General features: G+C 33.4%; 1 protein-coding gene across 5 annotated transcripts in view; it reads right to left on the reverse strand.

Moving 5' to 3' along the window:
• Positions 1 to 14,638, reverse strand: part of FAM169A (family with sequence similarity 169 member A) — a 53,520-nt gene that overhangs the window by 12,167 nt on the left and 26,715 nt on the right. For all 5 annotated transcript variants that reach the window (XM_039857478.1, XM_039857480.1, XM_039857477.1 and 2 more), the window contains 5 exons: positions 8,484 to 8,663; positions 5,566 to 5,694; positions 4,930 to 5,039; positions 2,186 to 2,225; positions 1,549 to 1,699 (listed from right to left, as the gene is read on the reverse strand). In XM_039857478.1, the coding sequence (XP_039713412.1) occupies positions 1,549 to 1,699; positions 2,186 to 2,225; positions 4,930 to 5,039; positions 5,566 to 5,694; positions 8,484 to 8,663 (610 nt within the window). The remainder of the gene's footprint in view (positions 1 to 1,548; positions 1,700 to 2,185; positions 2,226 to 4,929; positions 5,040 to 5,565; positions 5,695 to 8,483; positions 8,664 to 14,638) is intronic.

Here is a 14,638-nt window from a genome sequence, read left to right on the forward strand (position 1 = left end):
TTTCATGAAAATGAAAATGAGAAAAATTTAAAAAGCTGAGGTAGCAATACTAATACCAGACAAAACAGATTTTAAAACAAAGGCTATAACAGGAGACAAAGAAGGACCCAATAATCCTAATTCTGAGTATTTATCTGAGGAAATTCAAAACACTACTTCGAAGGATCATGTGAATCCATCCACATGTTCACTGCAGCATTATTTACAATAGTCAAGATATGGAGGCAACCTGGAGGTCCATCAATGGATGAATGTATAAAGAAGAGCTGGTATACATATATAATGGAATATTACTGAACCATAAAAAAAATAAATAAAATCGTGCCATCTGCAACAATGTGGATGAACCTAGAAGGTATTATGGAGTGAATCAGAAAGAGAAAGACAAATGCTGTATTATTTCACTTACATGTAGAATCTAAAGAACAAAATAAACCAACAAACAAAACAGAAACTAAAAAAAAAAAAAAAAAACACAAATTCATAGATATATAGAAAACATTTTGATGGTTGCCAGACAGGAGGAGGTTTAAGGGGTTGGTGAAAAAGAAGAAGGGAATAAGAAGTACAAATTAGTAGTTACGAAATAGTCATGGAGATCTAAAACATAGCATAAGAAATATAGTCAATAATATTGTAATAACTGTATATGGTGTCAACTGGGTACTAGATTTATCAGCGAGATCACTTTGTAAGTTATATAAATATCTAATCACTATGTTCTACCTGAAACTAATATAATATTGTATATCAACTGTAATGGAAAAGGGGTATTACATCTTTACACAAATTACTAGATTTAAATATTTACTTATGTTTGCCTTTAACATGATTAATTTTTCACCAAAATAAAACATTTACATACTTACTCAAATGCAAAATTATTTACATAAGAAATTGGCATAGCTACAGAATTCTCTACCTTAGTAAAATAATTTCACAGCTAAAATAGCAAAGCTATAAAAGGTTGACTCAGGAACAGCTGTTAGGACTATTAGAGCAAAAGTTAACTTTACTATGAAATATAAAATCTTGCTTTCTTTAAGATTAAAAGGAAGACAGAGTATAAAGTTTTGACCCAAGTGTTCTGCTGATTAAGATTCTGGAGGAATTGTCTGCATCATTTATGGTTATCACTAATTTGTTATATTCAATGACCCAGTAAAATGAATCAATAATATAAAGTAAAACTGAAGGTTTTTAAATTGACTATACCTCAGCATTACTAAAACTACAGCCACTGTTAAATTCGAAGTTAGTGATAATGACTCATTTGGGATTATATAATCAATAGAATATTCTCATAGATTTTCACAATTGAGATTAAATCATGAGTTTATTCCACTCTGTTACCAGCAACTTCTCCTATAACACTGTCAACGTGACACTTATCACTGGTAAGTGTAATCAACAATCTTGTAGGAGAATTCAAATACGAACTCCTATACCAAAGCCATTTGCTACACAGATGGCCCCCATCTTAAACAGTATTTAGTATTCTTATGAGAATAAGAATAAACAAAATAATGAAAGTAAAATAAACACTACTTGTTTCCTGAAGCTGTAGGTGAAGTCTGGGGAGTCTTTTCATCTTCCCTTTGAGAACTACTAAATTCAGAATCTTGAAACTGCTTTCCGATCTTTGGCCGCTTCAGATGACTACTTCGAGTACGAGTGGAAACGGGTGTTTTATCATGACCTGAGAAAAAAGAGCAAAACTACAATTAATTGATTATGTACTCAAAGGATTACCTATTATGATACACAGAAATGCAATAACTATGCTAGTTTACATATATCCCCGCGATTATGCACTTTTTTCCCTCACATCAGACTTAGAAACATCAATGTCTTTTGCTAAAGTTACAAAATAACTTGGTCAATATTCAATATTGTTCCCTTGAGCTTTGCAAAGTTCACTTATACTCTCTCCCAATAATCTTGGGAAATAAACAAGGTAGATGTTACTGTATCTGTTTTACAGGTAAGAAAATGAGGAAAAATGAGGTACAATGACTAACGTGTTCACACAACAAAATTGGTGTAGTGGTGGCACGAGAACCTAAATCTAGACTTTAGAGCTGTACAAGTCTTCACTTACTCTAAGAAACACAATCACACAAACACACGCACCCCTAACTCTAAGTGTCTCAAACACTTACGGATAGATCAGCTGAATTCTTACCTTCAGAAGTGCTTGCAAAGGCATCTTTTAAAGAATCGATCTAAAAGAGAGAGATACAGATTAAAGTCAAGTTTCAGATCATTTTTCTCTCCCTATGAATCTGCTTCATTCAGTGTCAAAGAAAATCTTTTAAAATGTTTCTCAAACAGCACTTTTTGTACTCACAATCCATCAATTAAGAAAACTTACCTAAGAATAAATAGGCTATATTACAGTCTCAGTTTATTATGAGCCCAAGAATGTATAAAGCCATCTAAAATGTTATAGTGGTAAAAAGTGGAGTTTCTTAGGAATCTGTCCCAGCTACCTTCTCTTTTCAGTCCACATGCTTGAACTGTGTAATTTTATCTATCTTCACTTCAACGTCCCGGTGATGAATCCAAATATACAATTTAATCTCTCCAACTTCTTTCCTGATTTCCAAAGCTCTATTTCCAACGAAATAGCTCCCCAGTGTGAATGTTCCATCCAATTTCACATCCAACCTATCCCAAACTAAACTCTTATATTTTCCAAATATTATTCCCTATAGTGATTAATGGTAATAATTCAGACAGTCATTCTAACTAGAAACCTGTGAGGCAGTAATGACTTACCCCATAACCTCATTCAATCAACTACAAAGCCTGTCATTTTGACTTTGAAGAATCTCTCAAAACTGCCCCCTCCTGTGTATTACCAATGCTTTAGTTCAAGCCTTTATCATCTTTAATACAAACTGTTCTAATAGCCTCCTCACTGGTATCCCGTATTCTAATCACATACTCCATAATCCTCTCCACCCTGATGACAGTGATGCTTCCAAATTGCAAACTGTGTCAGTACTTTAAAAAATTAAAGATTTATCACTGCCTAGAATTAAACTCTCAAACCTTTCAATCTAAAATACTCTTACATATCAAACATGCCATTTTCTTTCATACCTCCGTGTTTTTATACATGCTATCTTTTGGGATGCCCTAGTAATACTTGGGCATTGCAAAGGATACGCACCCCTTTAAAAATCAGCTCAGCTTAGTTACTACTTCACCAATTCCAATCCTTGGGTAGAGTTAGTTACACTTTTTTAAGTACCTGTAATCACTTACTCTATGCTCTATTACAGCAATATTATTTTGTAGAATATTTGTTTACTCATCTGTTTCCAATAATGGACCATCTACTGCTTCCATGCCTAACAGATCCATAATCTGTATGCCCAGCACTTGCCACAGTACCTACTTGATTATATGAACTGCTATCCAGTGACACACTTATCAAAACTCTACAATACGGTGGGCAAATATACTTCAAGGTCTGTTTACAGGACACAAACAAAGGAGCAACTGTGATGGATGATAAGATAAATATCCTGTGTTCGAGAAGCCTTGAACTTTTAAAATATTAAAGTAATATGAAGAATATCAATTTCTAAAATGAAATAAAATCTAATTTATGCTGCCAATCTATGACATGGTGCAATTTTAATATATTCTCACTAAAATGACACATTTAAAACTACTTGGCTTAATATTAAAGTAAATCATTGCTGTCACATGTTTGGGAAGAGCAGACTTTCTACTTTCCCTGCTTTTATGATACCTGACCAACGCTAAATGAATCTGAGTATATTTAAGGAATTGGAACTGTAGCATAATAGAATTGGGACTTATTCTGAAGTATGAAGTTCTAAATGTAGAAAAAATCAAAACAAAAACTCTTAATTCCTTATATATAGTTATTACATTATTTGTATTATCCTTAAAAACATTTTAAACATTTACTCGTATAGTAAGCACTCATGCTAATTAAGACAGGAAATAAGAGGCACAATTAATTTCCCAAAGCACTTGTCTCTGAAACGCACATGCATTTACATAAGACATATTCAATGCTCACTAAAAATATACACAGATACCCATGTACAAAACAAATGTGACTGTAATAAGTGCCATCACAACAAAACACTGCATAAATAGACTTCTAGAATACTATCGACGAACCCATATTTTAATTAGGATCAAGTAAGTTATAAAAAAGTACCTAATAAGTCCTCTGGGGTTCAGTAATAGGGCCTTTCCTTCTATTTTCAGGTTACCTAGTATTTGCAAAGTGCATTTCATTCTACAAAGACCTAGCACACATTTATTGAAACGTAGCCTCAAACTTTCCACAGTAACTTCATAACCTTTGGTCTACTACTAATTCCACTTCTAGAAATTTATCTGTGCAAGGAAATAATTACATATACACGAAAATGCATCTATAAATGTGTTCATTGCTGGACCACTTATAAATGTAAAAAACTTAAGTACAATATGTTAAAGAAATGAATGATGGTATCTACATAAAATAGTGTGCTGCTATTTAACAAGTATGTTTTAAAACAGTAATGCCATGGAAAAATTTTTAAATATTACATTAATGGAGAAAAGCAATTAGAAGCACCATATAAGAATAAAAACAAAACATATGCAGATATATGTTTAATAATATAGATTAAGTACATATACAGTAAACAGTTGCTATACCTGGAGTAGTGGGATTACAGATTTTTATTTTCTTATATATTATTTTATGTGTATTCCAACTTATTTTTCAAAGAAAAATAATTCCTTAGTAACCAATTAAAAGAAGATGTCAAGAAAACTAATACAGTAGAAATAACTTTGTTGAATGAACTATAACATTTAAAAAATTAACCTACTCCATTTTAAAAAACAGAAAAATTATTATTTCCTACAATAAACATACAGTGTACCTACAGTTAGCTGTATCTCACTAGATTGATTGTCTTCAGTTCCTGCTTCATAACTTGGAACAGATGCAAGACCATATTCTCCAGACAAAGATCTTCTAGGTTCATTTGGAGAAACTGTTGTGTAGAAAAATTTTAAAAATTGTAACCCAATCATTTTGGTTTTAATTGTAACATTGTTTGTTCTGATTTTCACAAAAGCCTTGAATAGCAGCCTGTACAGAAGGATACTAAAAATCTAACTAGGTGTAGGATATCCCTTTCACCAATATACTATAATGAAACCTTGCAATTATAAAGAGTCTCTTTAAATGGTTATCTGTATTTTGTGACTTTGAAGAAAGATGAATGAAATGCATGAGACTGGGGACTACCTTTGATCCCCTGATGCCTATTCTATGCTGTCTCAGTAATCTGTGTTTATTTTTTTACCCAACAATTCCTACTGGACTATTATATTCTGCTGGGCTATTCTTTGTGACTCATATATTAACATATAATGAAGAATCAAGCTTCAGAAAATAGGGTGGTTACTAGAGAAATCACATTACATTACAGTACACCACTACTCTGTAAAGCACAACCATCATCAGGTACGGCTATTTTTAAGCTGGACATGTGTTCAAACTGAAAACAGTCATACCTGTAATTTTAAGTGTTTCTCTCTGTAACGCTTTGGTGACTGGTACTCGCTGACACCAGTGTCCAACACCTTCAACTTCCCAAAGGAGTTCATGGTCTCCTGGATACTTTTCAAAGTATTGCTTGCAAGCTGAAAAATACATTTAGAATTTTCTAGAAATCCCAAATATCAATTATTTTAGAAAAGAAGAAAAGATGGAAAGCTGCCCAACTCACTTAATAGGCTTACATAACTTTGATACCAAAAACACCAAGGCAATTTGAAAAAAGAAAAGTATATAGCAGTCTTTTGTTTACCAAAAGAGTTAACAGGCCAGTGAGCCATTGTTTTCTGACCCCTGGTATAGATACAAATGCCAATCAGTACCAAAAAGATAAATTATTCAATAAATGATACTGCGGCAATCAGATACCTATCCAGTAAAACATATTTGCATATGTGCCTCATATAGTATATATCAAGATAAACTCCAAATAGATAAAAGATTCACAAAAAATATTATGTATTCCATGTCTCTAGCTATACATGTTATAGCATTATGTAAATCAATTTCTCATAGTTAACTTATTGTCTACTCTAGTCTGAGACCAAGCCCAATCATATTTGGCACTCATTTGTTCATTGTGGAATGAACAAATTATCTCTATTTTTTTTAAAGCCTGAAATTTAAAACACTATACTCTTTCCTAAAATGTTAAAAAATATTCATGAAAACAAGTGAAGAGCATCCAAGAGCTATTAGACTTATAGCAATATCAAAGAACTATTAACTAACTTAAAAGAGAAAAATCTAATGAAAATCCAAGTCCTTCAACTATAATAACCACTGTACAGGAGAGGCAGGAAGAGAAAGAAACAGAAAATGATAGAGAAGCCACATAGTCTAAAAATTTCTATTCTCAATATATTCCTTTATTTTCACATTTCAAAGAGTCTTATTCACAAAATTATACAAATGACATCAATAAATCGCTATCAGGGAATCTCTTGTCTAAACTGAAAATAAAGAGTTCAAGACTATGCAAAGACAGAGATTCGCTGACATGCATCTGTAATTCATTTGCTTTTCAATCTATCATTAGAATCCTAGAAAAGAGTAAATATAAAGAGATTCTTCCTGCAGTGGATGTGTTTGCATTCCTCTCCCAATTTAGTAAACGATAATTAAGACTTTAAGGGGGAAATCTATTTTCAGATTATCCAAGGGTATACAGGGTTCATTCCATTCTCATACATGGGTTTTGAGAGAAACTATGATTCAAGATGGGCATAAAACACCTGGTTCTTATTTTCCAGATTTTCAGTATTAAAAAGAGAAAGGAAATAGAGCAAAATATTTTTCAGTGGAAATAAACATTTGATGTTAGATTAAAATCAGTGATAAATTAAAATTTATAAAGGTTTTCAAATAAATTACTTTCCAGGATTAAATCTTACTTCATTAAAAAGCAGTTGTATGAACTTTACATATATGCAAATATAAATCCACTAATAGTTTTTAAAACATTACATGGTATAGCCATACAATGTAATATTTAACAGCATTGAAAATGAAAAATAAAGCTACATATAGATCCACATTAATGAATCTCATAAACATAAGAAAGCAAACTGCAGAATTCATACAGTGCCTATCATTTATATAGTTTTAAAATATTTAAAACAATATGACATATTGTTGGAGAATATACACATATGTATTAAAAGCCTAAGAAATGCATGAAGAAAATAAATGCCAAACTGAGGACAGTACTTATATCAGAGAAGAAAGTAAGCAAATTGAGTAGGAGTACAACTGTGTTGGCAATGATCTATTTCTCATGGATGGTAAATGCTGGTGGTACATGAGTATTTTTTATACCTTTTTGTATATCTCAATTTTTTTTAATTTAAAAAGCTACCACAAATAACCCAAAGAAAAAATGGTCACATGATCTAAGTAGACATTTATGCAAAGTCAACATACAAATGGACAATAAACACATGAAAAGATGTTCATCAACTGCAAATCAAAAGTAGAGATGCCACTTCACACACACTAGGATGACTATAATAAAAAAAAGTAGATAATAACAAGTGTTAGCAAGGATGTGGAGAATTGTAACCCTCATACATTATTTATGAGAATGTAAAATGGAGCAGTTGCTTTGGAAAACACTTAGGCAGTTCCTCAAAAGGTTAAACATAGAGTCACTATGTGACCCAACAATTCCATCCATATCTAGGTACATACACAAGAGAAACGTCCAAAAAGAAAACTACAGAAATGTTCATAGCAGCATTATTCATAAGAGATAAAATGTAGAAACAACTCACAAGTCCATCAACTGATGGATAAATAAAATGCAACATATCCATACAGTGGAATATTATTTAGCCATAAAAAGCAATGAAGCACTGATTCATGCTACAACATAGATGAATCTCGAAAACATTTATACAAAATGCAAGAAACTAGACACAACGGGCTTAGAATACAATCATCTGATTCCATTTATATGAAATGCCCAGAATAGGTAAATCTAAAGAGACAGAAAATAGATCAGTGGTTGCTAGGGGATGGAGGAATGGGGAAATAGAGAATGACTGCTAACTGGTGCAAAGTTTCTTTTGGGGATGATGAGAATGTTCCAGAATTAGTGGTTATGGTTCCACAGCTGTGAATATACTAAAAACCACTGTACTGTATACTTTAAGAGGGTGAATTTCATGACATGTAAAATTATATTTCAATTTTTTTAAAAAGCTACCACACCCTCAAAAAAGTCAAATATATGATAAAGATGCATTTGTAAAATTAAGTCCTAGGGTGTCAAAGAATCCAAATTTATTTAATATTGATATATGCGAATTTACAATATTCTGCAGACACAAAGCATGACTCTGAGATAAGTTTAAAATTAACTCAATCTGTTTACCTGTGTACATGAGAGAGGACAGTGGATACCGCAAGCCTAGTGCATCTTCTGTAAAGGAATCAACAAAGTCCTCCAGCATAAGAAGCCCAAAATCTTTGCCTCGATATTTTTTCCTTATAAACATTGTGTCAAGAACTGGCAGTTGGTAGCTCTGGGTAAGAAATGAGGCACATATGCTTCCTGCAAGCATAAGAACAGAAAGCCAACAATTTTTCACATTAAAAAACCATATATGTATATACATTTAAAAAACATGAGTCACCAGTCTTTCTAAAAATGGTTAGTTTTTTATGTAGATGAAAAAGACGTGCTAGAATAAAACTTACTGGAAGTAACCTCACAGGGTGATCAGACTGTAAATTCTTAACTGGGTAGGTCACGGTGGGTAGTCACGCCTTAGGCATGTAACTTCTTTCGTAAATGGTCTATCTTTGCTTTAAGCAAGCTCTGTCTGTTTATGTGCATGTATGGTAACACACCTTTGAAATGCCTCTTTTTCAGACCCCCTCAGAAACATAACCACCCTCAAGAGAGAATATGATCTTATTAACTATCCTGTATTCCAATCCTCACTTAGCTTCCTCCTCCTGCATGTCATCTTCCTTAATTTCGAATGCATAAAAGAAACTGCAAACTATCATTCTGGGAAGCATTTTTCTCAGTCTGTTGAGATACACTGTCATCAGTTTGACTCAAATAAACTCATAAAAATTCTCTACAGGTTGGGACATTTCTTCTGTCAACATTTACTACCTTAAGAAGAATAGTAAAGAAATGTATAAATTTATACATAATAATAATAATATAAAATGCTTTCTAGAAGCTATTACACATTATAATGTATATATGAGATAATGGGAAAAACCATGTACTTCATGTTTGCCAACATCATCATCTAATATGGGACAAATAACTATTAGTTTCATGAACTATATATTTGAATATGCATCACTGTCAACAGACTTGCACAACTTTAAAACTAATTATTAAATTTTCAAATTAAGAGTATTTGATGATTTTATATAGTTCATAATACACAAAATAATTCCAACCTTAGCACCTGAATATTCATCTTTTCCCTTTTTTTCCCTCATTTTTATCTACTTAACAAGTAGCAAGAAAGTGAATTAGTTCTCCAAATTTTTAAGGACTATGGATTAGGATTAATTGGAAATATTTGTCTTAGAAATGGCTAAGTCAGCAATCTTTTTGTTGTGAATACACTTTTCAAAATATTCTGTATGTTTAAGGTTAAACGGGAGAAATAATTTGAAGCAGTATCTAAATATGTCTCTCTTTATTACACAGCTGTACAGATTTGACTTTTAAGAACCTTAACTGGGGTTCTGATCCTCCAAATATATATGTTAGGTTCTATAATGTCTTAAGGCAGTTTATAAGTTGAGGGCAACACAGTGGGGCATCACACTTTCTATTAATTTTAGTATTAATTCATAATTAGTTATCAGTCAACATTATACCCTTTGTGCCTCACATAATCTATTATTCTCAAGATTATTCATGATTTCAGAAAATTCTAATGATGTAGTTCGAGGAAGAAACAAAATTTCAGGTAACGAACATCTCACAAATTGACCTATCATTTGATGAGCTGGTCGGTGTAACAAAACCTTTTTTAGTTCAACCAAATAGTTTGAATTATTTATGATTAAATTGGAAAATTTCAGTAACATTTTTCAATAGTCTCCAAGACTATCAACTAATTTAAATTTAGAACAGGTAACACATATCGCTATATATACTTAGGGCTTAACTGCTGATATTTAGTTAGAATATTTCTAAGAATCAAACTATCTTATATAGTGACTAACAATATCGTATTGCATACATATGTGAGGCAACAAATATGTTAATTGGCTTGATTCTGGTGACTACTTCACCATGTATATCAAATTATTAACTTATATACCTTAAATACATACAACTTTTAATTGTCAATTATACTCTATAAAGCTGAAATAAATAAATTTCTTGTATGAATCTAAAGGATAGTCTCACCAAGAAGCTACTGTGGCCATATCAGTTTTAAATGCTTTGAAATCAGGGTCTTCTCACAGCTACAGCTAATAGTGATTATGGAATTAAAAGAGACAGCAGTAGCAGTACAGAGGACAAAACAAAAATGAAAAGAGAAAGCACTGTCTACTTCTGGTACTCAATAGAGTCTGAGGATCTATGGTTGTTGACTATGGTGCATGTTTCAGGCTCTTTACAAAACACTACTGATTATATCACGGAAATTTCCCGCAGATTGATTTTTTTTCTGTTTTCACACAAACATTCCTTCTAGCAGAGAAAAGGTAAATTCTCTAGTGTTAAAATGCTCAATTTATGGAACTAGTAATGTTCACAAAGTTTAAAATTTTTGTACTATTTACTCACAATTTACACATTCATTTCAAAAAAACCATGCTGATTCTCTTTGCCTACACCTTAAATACTTATACTTTGTATAAGGGTTCTGCTCTTACACAAAGGCAAACAAATAAAGGGCAGAAAAACTTCCCATGTTACCAGAGATGCTTCAGACACATGACAGCTGCAGACAATCTAGCACAATTACCTGGTGTAGCACAACCAGAACTGCCTGCTATTTCAGGTGAAGTTTTCATTAAACTATATTTAGCACTGCACATGGCAACTGAATATTATATTCCTCAAAGTTCCATCTTGGGCCACCTTTTCTTTCTATGTACTCTCTCTGGGTAATCTCACTAACTCCCAAGGCTTCTCTCATTTATCCAAATGCTGACAGTCACTAACCTTTTATTTCTGTAATGCATGAGATTTACTCCAGGATCAAGAATGGAAGAGCTCATGCAAATGTAAATGTAACAAAACCCACATGATTATCTCAATAGATGGAGAAAAACCATATGAGAAAATCCAACATCTTTCATGATAAAAATACCCAACATCCTCAACCTGATAAAGGGGTCTAAGGAAAATGCACAGCGAACATCACACATAATGGTGAAAGACTGGATGTTTCCCTCTAATACCAGGAACAAGACAAAAATGTTCACTCTTACCACTTCTATTCAACACTGTACTGGAAATTCTAGCCAGGGCAATTAGGCAAGAAAATAGAAGGCACTAGATTAGAAAGAAAGAAGTAAAACTATATTTGCAGATTACATGATCTTACATATAGAAAACCTTAAGGAATCCATTAAAAATATTATTAAAATTGATAAAGAAGTTCAGCAAGGATGCAGGATACAAGATCAATATACAAAAATCAATTACGTTACTATACACCAGCAATGAACAATCTGAAAATGAAATAAAGAAAACAATTCCATTTACAATAGCACTAACAAATAATAAAATTCTTAGGAATAAATTTAACAAAAGAAGTGCAAAACCTGTATAGTGGAAACTATAAACATTATTAAAAGAAATGAATGAACACCTAAATAAATGGAAATGACATTCATGTTCATGGATCAGAAGACTTAACATTAAGATGTCAATACGCCCCAAATGGACCTAGATTCAAAATCCCAGCTGGATTTTTGCAGAAATTGACAATGTGATCCTAAAATTGATATGCAAATGCAAAGATTACCACAGGAACTCAGGTGCCTTCAGTCTTACAGTTTCCCCACCCACAAGGTCCTCAGAATCTCTGCATTCAGAAGACAGATGGGGAAAAGGAATGCATCTCACTCAATCTGACCCAATGTCATACATATCATTTCTTTCATTACCTGAGGGAGATCTAGTCAGACAGCCCCACCCAGCTGTACAAGTGACTAGAAAATACAATCTCTCTCTGGGAAGCTGCTGGCCAATGACCAGAATAACGAAGTACAAATATTTAGTGGACTGCCAGCACCCACAGCTAACTCTCCCTTTCTTTTTATCTCCCAGGAGATTAACACCTTCTTTTTAACTTTTAGAAAATCAATGATCACACCTCAGCAGATAATACCTTTTGCAAGCAGACTGCAAAAGGGATTATTTGGTTATCTCAGGCTGTTTTCAGTAACATATCTTCAGGCCAATATTCACAAACACACCCACTCACTTTATACAGTAAATAGTTTTGACTGAACTCATCCACATAAATTACTGACTTCCATGGCCCACATAATTATCCAAACCTCCTCTATGTAGTCCACCTTACATTTCTAACTATGTACTATCCCTACTTATATGTCCCATAGGAATATCTAACTTTACATGTCAAACCGAACTCAAGTATTACCAGATTCACTCCAGCATTCCCAGGCTTAGTTAACAGCTTCCTACCTAAGCACTCAAACCAAAACCCTTATGACTCATCACTGGTTACTGCCATTCACTTCTGATACACAGACAATGGTGTCATCACACAAAAATCTCCCTCAAATCTGTTTCATTCTCTATTATGATAGCTCCTCCATGCCAAGATAAAATCTCAAACTTTAGTATGGCATTTAAGACCCTTCACAAGGGGACTTCCATCTTCCCCTCTCCCCACTCCACAAACCCCTCTCCCACCAGCTTATTCATGGTAGTTTCTCAAATACACCTTGAACTTTCCTGACACTGTGACTTTTTCCATACATTTATATTTCATTCACATGTTTACTAAGAATGGTCTTTCCCTTCCCCTCTTCTGTCCCTACTTACACTTCAAAGTCATTTTTAAATATCACTTTTTAAAAAATTTTTTATTATGATGGACATTGGTTAACAAAATCCAGTAAGTTTCAGGCATACAATTCAACAGTAAGGCATATATAGACATTGCATTGTGTGTTCACCTCTCATAGATAGATTTCTTTCTGTCATCACATATTTGACCCTTTTACCCTGTCTACCTCCCCCCTCCCCTCTGGTAACCACTACTGTTGTCCATGTCCCTGAGTCTCTCCTTGGTCGTCCTGTTTGTTGCTTTTAGGTTTATAGCCCACATATAAATGATATCACATGGTTTTCAACTTTTTCTGTCTGGCTTATTTCACTTAGCATGATTATCTCAAGGTCCATCTAACGTTGTCACAAATGGCAGTATTTCATCTCTTCTTATGACTGAGTAATATTCCATTGTATATATGTACCACAGCTTCTTTAGCCAGTCATCTATTGTAGGACACTTTGGTTGCGTCCATGTCCTGGCCACCGTGAATAATGCTGCTGTGAACATCAGTGTGCAAATATGTTTATGGGTGTGGGTTTTCAAGTCTTTGGGGATAAATACCCAGTACAAGGATTGCTGGATCATATGGTAGATCAATTATTAGTTTTTTGAGGACCCTCCATACTGTTCTTCATAGTGGCAGTACCAATTTGCAGTCCCACCAGCAGTGTATGAGGGTTCCTTTTTCTCCACATCCTCTCCAACACTTGTTATTAATTGTCTTGTTGATAACAGCTTTTCTAACAGGTATGAGATGGTATCTCATTGTGATTTTAATTTGCACTTCATTAATAGCTAGCAATGCTGAGCATGTTTTCATGTTTGTTGGCCATCTGTATGTCTTTTTGGGAGAAGGGTCTGTTCAGGTCCTTTGCCTATTTTTTAATTGGATCATTTGTTTTTCTGTTGTTTTTCAGTCGTATGAGTTCTTTGTATATTTTGAATATTAGGCTCTTATCAAAGGCATTGCTTGCAAATATATTTTCCCATTTAGATGGTTGTCTCTTTACCTTGTTGACAGTTCCTTTTGCTGAGCAGAAGCTTTTTAGTTTGATGTAGTCCCATTCATTTATTTTTGCTCTTACTACCCTTGCCTTTGAGGTCAAATTCATAAAATCCTCTTTAAGTCTAAGGTCCTTGAGTTTAGTTCCTATGTTTTCTTCTATGCATTTTATTGTTTCAGGTCTTATATTGAGGTCCTTAATCCATTTTGAGTTAATTTTGGCGTGTGGTGATAGACAACAGTCTAGTTTCATTCTTTTGCAGGTGGCTTTCCAGTTTTCCCAGCACCATTTATTGAAGAGGCTGTCCTTTCTCCACTGTATATTTTTGGCTCTTTTGTCGAAAATTATTTGCCCACACAAACATGGGTTTACTTATGGACTTTCGATTCTGTTCCACTGGTCTGTGTGTCCAGGGGCAAAGGGATGGTTCGACATATGCAAATCGATTAATGTGATACACCACATAAACGAATGAAAAAATAAGAATCTTATGATCATAT

This window comes from Pteropus medius, unplaced genomic scaffold (assembly GCF_902729225.1).
Source record: "Pteropus medius unplaced genomic scaffold, Ma_sr-lr_union100, whole genome shotgun sequence".
Lineage (NCBI taxonomy): Eukaryota > Metazoa > Chordata > Mammalia > Chiroptera > Pteropodidae > Pteropus > Pteropus medius.